The sequence below is a fragment of the Myotis nattereri genome, assembly GCF_964212035.1.
Source record: "Myotis nattereri genome assembly, chromosome: 4".
In the NCBI taxonomy this organism is placed as follows: domain Eukaryota; kingdom Metazoa; phylum Chordata; class Mammalia; order Chiroptera; family Vespertilionidae; genus Myotis; species Myotis nattereri.
In genome coordinates this window covers 102,649,809-102,660,037 of record NC_138079.1, presented here as the reverse complement: position 1 = coordinate 102,660,037, position 10,229 = coordinate 102,649,809, and the positions used below count along the sequence as shown (strand labels likewise).

General features: G+C 63.9%; 1 protein-coding gene across 1 annotated transcript; it reads right to left on the bottom strand.

Annotated features, from left to right (window-relative positions):
* Window positions 1-621: 621 nt before the first annotated feature.
* Window positions 622-6,501, bottom strand: TEKT4 (tektin 4). The gene is made up of 6 exons (XM_081090099.1): window positions 5,888-6,501; window positions 3,903-3,973; window positions 3,366-3,509; window positions 2,538-2,760; window positions 1,748-1,902; window positions 622-947 (listed from the first exon to the last, which is right to left on the bottom strand). The coding sequence occupies exons 1-6, from the start codon at window positions 6,419-6,421 to the stop codon at window positions 731-733; spliced, it is 1,344 nt and encodes a 447-aa protein (XP_080946225.1). The 5' UTR covers window positions 6,422-6,501; the 3' UTR covers window positions 622-730.
* Between the last annotated feature and the right edge of the window lie 3,728 nt (window positions 6,502-10,229).

Genomic DNA, 10,229 nt, shown 5'->3' with positions numbered 1-10,229 from the left:
ATCAATCAACTGGTATAAATACGGATGTAACAAGACAATAAACACCAGAACTTCGCTGGAGATCCAGACCAGAACTTGGCTGGAGATCCTGGCTAGAGATCCTGGCTAGGCTGCTGATCAACTGAATGCTGTCTCCGTGTCATTCTTTCTTTGCTGACTCCGTCCACACCTTTGGGGACCCCTGACCCCAGCAGCCCCCGGGCCAAGTACTCAGGGGAGAGCAGGCTGGCAGTGTGTCCCGACAGCTCTGCCCCAGTTCACCTCCTGGTAACAAGGGGAGAGCCAGCCGGCCTCAGCACGACAGCATCCCGGGCCCGTGGGGGACAAAGAGCAGGTCACTGTGGCAGTGACCAGAGGCTGTGACGAGAGGTGTGGCTTCCATGGGACGAGAGATGACCCTTACTCAGAGGCACCATGCAGGTGGCCCCGGTGGGCAGAGAAACCATCTGTGCCTGGGCTCTGGCTGGGAGCCGGGGAGGGGCCTGGCCTCACGGGGTCAGCTTGAGTGACGAGGTGGAGCCCCTCCTTGGCTGACCCCTCTCCCCGGGTGGTAACCGGGCGTGCCCTGGGCGTGAGGAACTGACTTCGCGAAGGCCCCACTCTGAGCTCCATGCCACAAGTAGAAAGCAAACGTGCTCTTTATTTGAGGGGCGGGGGGGCGGGGGGGGCGGGTCCCTGCCCCAATCCGGCCAAGGACAGTTGGGGAGCTGTGCTGTGGTGCCAGCCCTGGTCACTGGTAGCCAGCCAGTCGGAGGATGGTGGGGTAGTGGGCGCGGTGGGTCATGCACTTCTGGCTGTCAATAAAGATGCTGTTGGTTTTGACAGCGATATCCTTCTCCAGGCTCATGCGTGTGTCCTCCAGGTTGCGCAGCGACTGCTCCGCTTCTAGAAGCTTCTCCTTCAGTGCTGAGAGGGACCTGTTCAGCTCCTCCACCTCACTCACCAGCCTAGGGGATTTGGTGGAAGGAGGTATGAGCTTGGCTGGCACCAGAACACCAGGCCTTTGGGCTGGGAGGGGCAGGACCTGAGAGTCAAAGGCTGGAAACCCTGGAGAGTGGTCCTGGCCAAGATGCTTGGCCATCAAAGGACCTCAAAGGTCCTAAACGTTAGCCCACACGCTGAGCTGGGGCATGGGCTGGGGCCAGGGCTCCGTGAGAGGCCCGAAGCCTCCCTGAGGCTCCTATTCCTGACGTTTGGAAGCAGGACGGACCCTTGGAGCAGAATGAAGCCCCCAGTTTTCTGAACAAAATCAAAAAACAGGGAGGGAGGAATAGCAAGGCGGGTGGGGTGGGGGTGGTTTTACTCACAACGGCAGCTCAGTAAGTTAAAAAACAAAAGGCATGGTCCCACCCTTGGCCCCAGCCCAGGACGAGGGTCCACTGAGACACCAGAGGTGTGGACTGGTCTGCGAGGCAGGACTCAGCCGCTGAGACCCCAAGATTCCTCCCTGGGAAGATCGCTCTGCACCGGGCGAAGGGGGAAGTGCCCCGCGGTCCCTGGCACTCGAAGTCCTGACACAGTGCCCCTCCGTGGCCCATGCAGTGTCCAGCTGTGCTGGGAGGGAGTGGGGTGTGCAAATGTCTGCCTGCGTGAGCTGTGCCCGTGTGAGACCCCAGTGTCTCCTGAACTCATCTACGGGTCTGTGTGCATAGGGAAGGGGTGTTCATGGGGGTCCCAGAGGCTGAGGGGGCCTGGGCAGCGCCTGGGTGGGGGTAGGGGCGGGGGCCTGGCTCGCCCAGGATTGCACCTGAACTGGGCGGTATCGCGGCACAGCTCCACGTTGGGCCGCTGCGAGCGCTGGTACAGGCGGGTCTGCGCCACCTTCAGAGGCAACTCCTTGTCCCTGATGGCCTGCTTCAGCTCGGCAATGTTGTGCTCCTGGTCTGCGATCTCCCGAAGCGCCTGCACACGACAGTCCCCATGGGTCCCGGGCCAGGCAGGCTGCCAGAGGGGCCTGGCCTCTTCCCTGAGCCCTGGGCTGTCCAGCGAACAGCCTGTCCACTGGCTCCAGAGGAGGCGTGGAGGCGGGGGGGGGGCGGGGGCCCCCAACAAGGGCACCCGGTGGGGGGTGCGTCGGTGGTGAGACAGCAAAGCTGGTGGTCAACAACCAGAGGGACTTGGAAGCAGCAACAGCGACCCTGACAGCCTGGGGTCAGAGCGCTGCCGGGCCCAGTCCACCTCCTCCCATCTTCTCTCCCGCTCGCACCTGGCCGTCCCTCCGGTGAGTCACTCAGGTGGCAGTGCCAGTAGGCAAACACAGCGCCACCTGGGTTTCCATTGGCTTTAGTGAGGGTGCAGGAAGGGGGGAGGCCCCGCCTCTGGGGTCCCTCAGGATGGAGGGGCAGAGGAGGGGCAGAGGAGGGGCAGAGGAGGGGCAGCGGAGAGCCAGGGGCCAGGCCGGGTTCTGACCAGGGCGTAGTGGCCAGGGGTGGCGGAAGAGGTGGGGCCCAGGAGCCTGGTCTCTCTCTGGCTATGGGCACCCAGACCCCAGGGCTGGCCTGGACCGGCCTGGGTGTGGCTGGGGCGCACCGGCCCACCTTGTTCAGGTGATGCTCCAGCTTGTGGCGCGCGTCCTCCAGCTCCTCCAGGCGGCGCCCGAAGGCCAGGTTCACCGAGTCGCACTGCAGCCGCAGGTCCTCGGAGGCGTCCCGCAGGACGCAGTCGATGAGGCCGCGAAGGTTGAGGGAGGCCAGGCGCTCGCGCTCGGCGCGCTGCAGGCTTTCCTGTGTGAACCTGGCCCAGGACTCTGGCGTGGAGGCGCTGTGGGCGGGGAGCGGGTGGAGCAGGGGTCGGGGGGCGCACCTGCCAGCGCTCTGGGTCCCACCAGGCTCTCCTCGCGCCCGGGCTCCCGCGCCCCATACCATCCTGCGCCTCCAGCGACCACTACCCCAGCTCTGCCAGGCGCCCTCTGCTGCACCCAGCGCCTTGTGCCTCCCCCCCACCTCCCACCCCAACGCCTCCCCACGGGCTGGGCTAGGATAGGCGGTGGTCTCGCGCTCCCTACTGGCCGCTCTCGGAGCTGCAGGCCACTTGTCCTTGTCCTTGAGTTTCCAGGGCTTCCCCTGACCCCCCACCTCCCACCCTTGTGCCTCGGCCCCCCGACCCCACTCCACCCCTGGTCCCGTCTCCCTCCGCAGCCCCTCGGCCCCTCTGGTGCCTGTGTGATGCTGAGCACTTGGGCAGGAGACCTGATGGAAGCCCATCCCCAGAAGCAGAGCTGCAGGCTCTATGGTGAGGGCCTCAGGGCAGGGCGAGGGGGGGAGGGAGGGGGCTGGGAGGACCCCCAGGAGCCAGACGGGATGAGGGGAGCAGGGAGGACAAGGGTGTGGGGACAGGGTGTTGTGCGAGGGGGGCTGGGGGCCCACCTCTCCTCGAACTTAGTGGAGTGCGGGTGGAATTGCACCTCCGTGCTCTGGTTGTTGTATCGGGCACAGGTCTCGTCGATGTTGTAGGCCTCCACCTTGTCAGACCAGTTCATCTCGCACAGCTCCTTGTGCTCCCGGTTCATCCTGGGGGCAGCGGGCAGGGCTTGAATATGCGCAGAGCGGGGAGCTGGGCCTACGGGGGCACTGGGCAGGGCACCTCCCAAACAGCAGGCACACCTCATCTGCCCAGCGTAGGGTCCTCAGGCCACCGAGGCCACCGAACCAGCTGTGTCCCAGAGCAGCTGCCCCTCCTCCCCAGGATGCTGGCCGGGGCCACATGGACATCCAGGTTCCCCGGGCCGTGCAGGAATCTGCTACTCCCCCATCACCTGGTGCCCCTGCCAGCCTGCACTCCTGGCTGTGACCAGGGACAAGGCCTGCCTCTCTGAGCCTCGGGGCCTGGTGACCCTGACTTCCTGCCCAAAGCCAGCCTGAGGGGCGGGGGGCCAGGGGTCACCCCGGGGGCTGGAGACCCACCTGATCTGGTTCACAGCCTGCATGATGGTCCTTTTCAGCAGCTCCTGGATGTTCCGGATGAGCTCAGCCTCCTGGGGGAGAAGACCCCACCCCTGGTGAAGATCTGCTGACCGTAGGGCTGCAGGGCTGCTGTGGGCCCACAGCCAACCTCTTAGAGGCCCAGGAGGGGCTGAGATTTGGGGGGACACCCAGGGGAGCTGGGGGCTCAGCTGGCACTTGACCGCTAGCTGAGCGGCCTTGGCCTTGGGCCTTGTTGACCCCCGCTCTCTTTTCTGGAAAGTGGGGCATGAACCCCACAATTCCTCGTAAGGTTTATTCTGGGCTGTTGACCATTCTAGGTGGTACACTGTGTGGGGTCTTTTCTTCTGGGGGCACCAGCACCTCTAGGCTCTGGGGGCTGTCCCTGCAGCCTGCCCAGGGCACTGAGGGCAGCAGCCCCTGGACAGCCAGGCCTACAGCCTCTTCAGACGCAGGCCCCTGGGGACGAGGGGCCCTCCTGAGTGGGGACTCCCCTTGGGGCCACGGCACGGAGAGGCCTCCCCACACTGAGAACACAGGGGGTTCCCTGCCTCTCTTTGTGCTGCCTCCACTGCTTCATTTTCTATAGACAAACAGCCCTTTCCCCTCATTTGAAGTTTCGCCTCCATTCGTGCTCTTAACCCACGTGTGTCTGGGTCTGTCCCCTGGTCTGTGTCCCCCTTTGTGCCACGCTAGTAGGTCCACGCACCACTGGCCAGTGGCCTTGGCTCAAGACAGAGGGGCCACGTCCTGAGACTTGGGAGGTTCTTGAGTGTGGGGGTCAGTTGTGGGGGGCAGAGAAGGGGGTTGGCAACCTGGGGGAAGGCAGGAAGGTGACGGAAGGGACTCAGGTTCTGGCCTGAGCTTGGGGGGATGGTGCAGGGGATGCCTTGAGCCTCTGGGGCAGCTGTGTGTCTCTGAATCCCTCACACATGCCCACATCTTGTTCATAGGTGAGGCCCCAGGTGGAGAGGTGTGGGAACTGCCCCCCAGGATCAGACTCCTGGACTGATTCTTCTTATGGGGCCGCCCTAGAACAGGTCCTGCCGGGTTGAGGGTGGGGATCCTTGCGGAATAAATGTAGCCTCCCCCCCTTTTCTCGCTCCATCACAACACACTCCTGGCTGGTGCCTGGGTTCCCACCACACGTGTCCTGGGGGAGGGCGCTCAGCCTCCTGGGGCTCAGGGTCAGGCTTCATTTGCATGACCAGGGTGATCCAAGGGGCTGCCCAGCAGGTACCAGAAGTTGAGGTAACCAAGGGCTCATTCAGTGGTTTGCATTCTCCAATCTCAGATGGCTGCCCCCAGGACTCAGCCCAGGCCCCTCCCCATACTCAGGGTGTATGGTATGCAGAGGGGTGTCAGGGCTGGTGGGGTGGGCTGGCTGGGCCTCTCCCTGCCTCTGCAGCCTCTGCCTATGCCACCCACAGGTCAACACGACCCCAGCACGTATCTTAGGTATAAATCCTGCCACAGTGTGGGTCCTGTCTACCCCCCAGTATGACCAATAATTGGGGGCGGAACTGCAGGGGCGCTGGACACGAGATTGGGACAAGTGGGCAAGTGCCAAGCTTCAGCCCCAGCCCTTGGATGTGTTTGAGCCCCCGACACTGGGGCTCCCAGGCCACAGTGCCCCCAACCCAGCATGTCTGGGCTGTGGTGCCCCAAGCCTACCGTGGGAAGGTCAGTCCAGACACACACCTGGTGGGAGGGACAATGCCTCTCTCCGGGGCTGCACCCTGACCCGCCCCCAGCCCAGGCTGCCCCAGCACCCAGTCAGTTCTAGTCCCGACCTTGTCCCAGCTTCTCTGTGCCTGTGTGTGCAGAGGGGCACGGGCACCAAGGCCTCTGCCAGCCCGTGTGATGGGGATACACCTGTATCCACCCTCAGGCTCTATGCAGGTCCTTCTGGCAGAAAGGTGAGGATGGCCCAGGTGCGGGCCCCCGAGAGCCCAAGGGGTTCACACCTTCAGCAGCTCCATCTCCACATAGTCGCGAACGAGGTCGGGGTGCTGGCGGCGCTCGCGGCACTGCAGGTTGTCGGTGGCGATGGAGAAGGGCACCTCTGTGGCGTCCAGGGCACGCTCCAGCCGCTGCTTCTGGGCCAGCATCAGGTCGGTCTCTGCCACCAGCTCGCCCACCTCCCGCTGCAGCTCCGACTTCCAGCAGTGCATGTCCTGCAGGCGCTCGCCCACCTTCCGGGTGGAGTCCTCCTGCGTGCGCTGCGCCAGAGCCCCCGTCTCCGCAGCCAGCTGCCTGCTCTCATGGCGCTGCCGCTCCGACTGGTCGCGGTCGGCAAAGGCCTGGTGGTAACTGGCATAGCTGTTCTGGAACCACTCGTCCACCAGATACTTGGCGGTGCGGAAGCCAGCAGTGGCCAGGCCTGCGGACGTGTGGGCACCTGTGTTGCGGGCCACATCGTACAGCTTGGGGGGCAGCTCACACGCCGGCACTGCCTGCGGGGCGGGCTGCTTGGTCAGCAGCACGTCCGTCTGAGCCATGGTGCCCCTGGCCTGGGCACAGGTGGGTGGGCAGGGCACTTGGCACGGTCAGCAGAGCAGCTCTGGCACCCACTCTGTCCCCAGAGCAGGAAGTCTACAGGTCTCCTGGCGACAGGTAAATGCCAAGCCTTCCTGTTGCTGGGCAACAGGGACCCACCCCCAACTGCCCTCTTAAAGGGCCAGGCAGATCCTAACCCCACCCGTCCGGGCTGGCATCTGTCAGGGGAGGCATTGTGCCTGGGGCCAGGCCTGTCAGCTCCTGCTTGTCTCACCTGTCCCCGTGGGATCTCCCTCTGGGTAAGTATCTTCGATGGGGAATTGAATTCAGCCTCCATGGTGCCTGGAATCAGATTCCCACATCTACCCACAGGTCCTGCCCTGGAGACAGTACACCCAGGCCGCCCAGGGAAAGGCTTATGATTGAGGCCTGGGAGGGGGGCAAGCTGTATGCCCAATATGGGGCACATACACCCCTAATCCCCATGCTGGGCGGAGAGTTCCAATGCGGGGGTGATGCCCCACATGGACAGCAGAGGGCGCCATTGGCTTAAAATGCCATGTGAGGGGCAGCCCGTGCCTCTTGGGTTCACCTCTGCCAGCCCAACAACACTCTGGCCTGGGTGGCCCCTCACCCCTCCACCCTGTGGCTCCTCCCAAGGGACCCCCCCCCCCTCTTCTCCGGACATCCCACTCCCAGCATAACCTGCAGAAGCCCTGCCCCTCCGCCATCCTGCCCCTGTCCCACCCCCACTAGGGCCCCAGGAGCCCCAGGACCTCCTCAGACACACCAGCCTGGCTCCTGCGGCTTCGGCTTCGCTTGGAGGTGCCTCCTCCCCAGGCCCTGCCCTCGGCCCGGGCACCCCTCGCGGTGCTCATGGCCTTTGAACCTCGCGGTGCTCATGGCCTTTGAATCTCGCGGTGCTCATGGCCTTTGAACCTCGCGGCGGAGAGTAGCTGCTTCATACATGTGGGCTTGGGGGACCGGAGCCTGAGAGTCTCCCAACACCCCTGAGCCACTCTGCCCTCGTGGACAGGTCAGGGGCCCTCAGGGCTGGTGCGGCCTGAGGAATGCCTTCAAGCTTCTCTGTGCCTCGGTTTCCCCAGGGGCAGCAGACACACTCGGTTTCCCCAGGGGCCCACTCAGGGTGGGACCACTGGCCACCTCTTATCTAGAACCTGCTTTTCACACAGACCCTTTCCCCTGGGAGCCCTCTAGGAACCTCTATTACACATGGGCTGGAGCGGAGCTCAGCGCCTTTGGAAGGACCCTGGGTCGGCAGGCGGGAGCGATAGTAGTCCTGGAACCATTCGTCCACCAGGTACTTGGCTGTACGGAAGCCGGCTGTGGCCAGGCCTGAGGACAGGAGCACCCACCAGGGCCCGAAGGACCGGCCAGAGGCTGCTCCGGCCTCCACCCTGAGCTTCGGAGGGCGTCTTGCAGACCCGGCCCAGTGCCAGTTGGGGAGTGGCTGCAGGGCCAGGGACCCCAGCCCTGGAGCAGGGCTGCCACACGGGGGGATGGTGGTGGCCCTGCCCCCAGCCGGCTCTGAGGCTCCTGCAGCCATCGTGGCGGGCCTGTGGGTCAGCCCAGCCCCCCTGATCCCGCCTTGCTCTATCCCTGGCCCAGAAGTTGCGAGATGGGGAGACAGGAGCTTGTCCCTTCTCAGCATCACAGCCTCCAGCACTCGCCCGCCGTCCCAGTGGGCATCACGGGCCCCAGGTCACAGGTGGGAAGGTGGAAGGGCCCCGCGGGACCCCAAGGCACTGGAGCAGCGACCTGGCCATCTGGCCTTCTGACCCCCAGCTGTGCCTCCCCGATGTCCCAGCTGGAATGAAAACTCAAGGAGCTCTCCGGTCTCTGCACAGATGCACCTGCCGAGGCCGGGCCGAGCACGTCCCTGGCTGCCTCCCTCGGGGCCCGCGGAACATTTTAGTAACAGGAGGATTGGAAGTGGCTCAGACAGCTCTGAGCTGGGCATGGTCACAGCAGATGCTGGGTGTCTGAGAAGCCAAGCAGCAGGAAGGGCAGGGGCTGCCCCCACATGCAGGAGCCCAGACCAGGGACAGGAGGCAGGGGCACAGGCTCAGCTGAGGGGTGCTCAGGAGGGCTTCCTGGAGGAAGGGTCCCCTCCACCGAAGCTTGAAGAGCACAGTCCATCCTGGGGGTGGAGCACCTTCAAGACCGTGGGGAGGAGGGGAGGTGTATGCAGCTCCTGGTCCCAAGACAGCTGTGGAGGCCCCCTCCCCTGGGGAGGTGTCAGGCGTGGGAGGGCCAGTGGGGGAGACAGAGGATGTGAGTGTGGGCAGGAAGGCTAGGCAGGGCGTGAGGAAGCAGTCAGAGGCCTGGCCCCCAGCCCAGGTGGGAGGGAAGCTGGGGGGGGCCTGAGGACTCGCTCACAGCTCCCGAGCCTATGCCCCAGGCAGTGGGCAGAAGGTGGGGACTAAGGACCACTGACGCTCTCCTGTCCACCCCTCACCCAGGGAGGGCATCACACGTGTGACTCACTCAGTTCATCTGCCAGGAAGTGGGTACTCTGTGTGGCTCCGGGCAGCTATGCCCTCCTCCAGGACTCGGTGAGGGGCAGGGGGCTCTGCCCAGCCCCAGGCAGCTGCCAACGCCTTGATCCGCTCTCTCAAGATGTCCCCAACCCTGTGGCTGGGCTCTGAGGCCTGTGACAAGGACAGCAGATCCGGACAACAACACCGGGGGCTGTGTGGCGTGGAGCCTTCCGTGTGTGCAGCTCCTGGCGTGGCCCGCTCCTTGTCTGGGAGCCTCTACCCTGGCCCCGTTCCTACCGGAGGATATCGTAGTGCCAGCCCCCGGCACGATGTCCTTTCTGGGCAATGCCCAAGGCCGTCTGGGTGGAGAGGCCGGAGCAGGTGGGAGAGAAGGCTGGGAGGGTCCAGAAACAGGTGAGCGGGCGCACCTGCCAGGCTCCCCATCCTGTTCACCGACCCAGAGAGGCCAACGAGGAGGGGCTTTGACCTTCACCCCCCACCCCCCCCGAACCCCCTCCCTCCGAACTAACTCCAGACATGTCCAAGCGAAGCAGTTTTTAGAAGAAGCTATAAAAGTCCAAAAGGAAACAATGTGAAGGTCCCAGCTGCAGGAGGCAGATGAAGGTCAGGCTGTCGATGAAAAAGGGGGCGCTGGACACAGGATGGATGGGCGTGGAGATAAAAAGTCAGCTTTACAAGGAGAGCTCTGGCCGATGACACGGAGCAGGACCGAGGTGGAGACTCAGCGCCCGGTGTTTTCGCAGGTGGCCTGGGAGCGGGCCCCTGCCTGCGCCCGTCTGCCCGTCTGCCCGTCTGCCCGTCTGCCCGTCTGCCCGTCTGCCCGTCTGCCCGTCTGCAAAGGTGAGGCCACCAAGACAGGTCAGAGAGACAGCACCTCGGACAGTGCCCAGCCTGTAGCGAGCCCCGCAGACACATTTGTTTTCATTATCACTACTTTCTTTTATTGTGGTAGAGCACACACAACAGAAAATTAGTCATTTTTATCATTTTAAAGTGTGCGGTTGGGCGGCCTTTCGTACATTCACGAGGTTGTGAAACCACCATCTGTATTTAGTTCCAGAACTTTCTATCGCCCCAGACAGAAGCCCTGGCTCCCCATGCTCCCCACGCTCCCCGCCCCCAGCCCCTGGCCATCATCAGCCTGCTCTCCGTCTCTGTGCATTTGCCTGTCCCGGACATTTCATGTCCATGGAGCCACACAAGGCGGGCCCTTTGCGTCTGGATTCCGTCACTTGGAGTGTTTCCGAGGTCCACCCGTGCTGTAGGCCAGCAGGGCCGCACTCCTTCT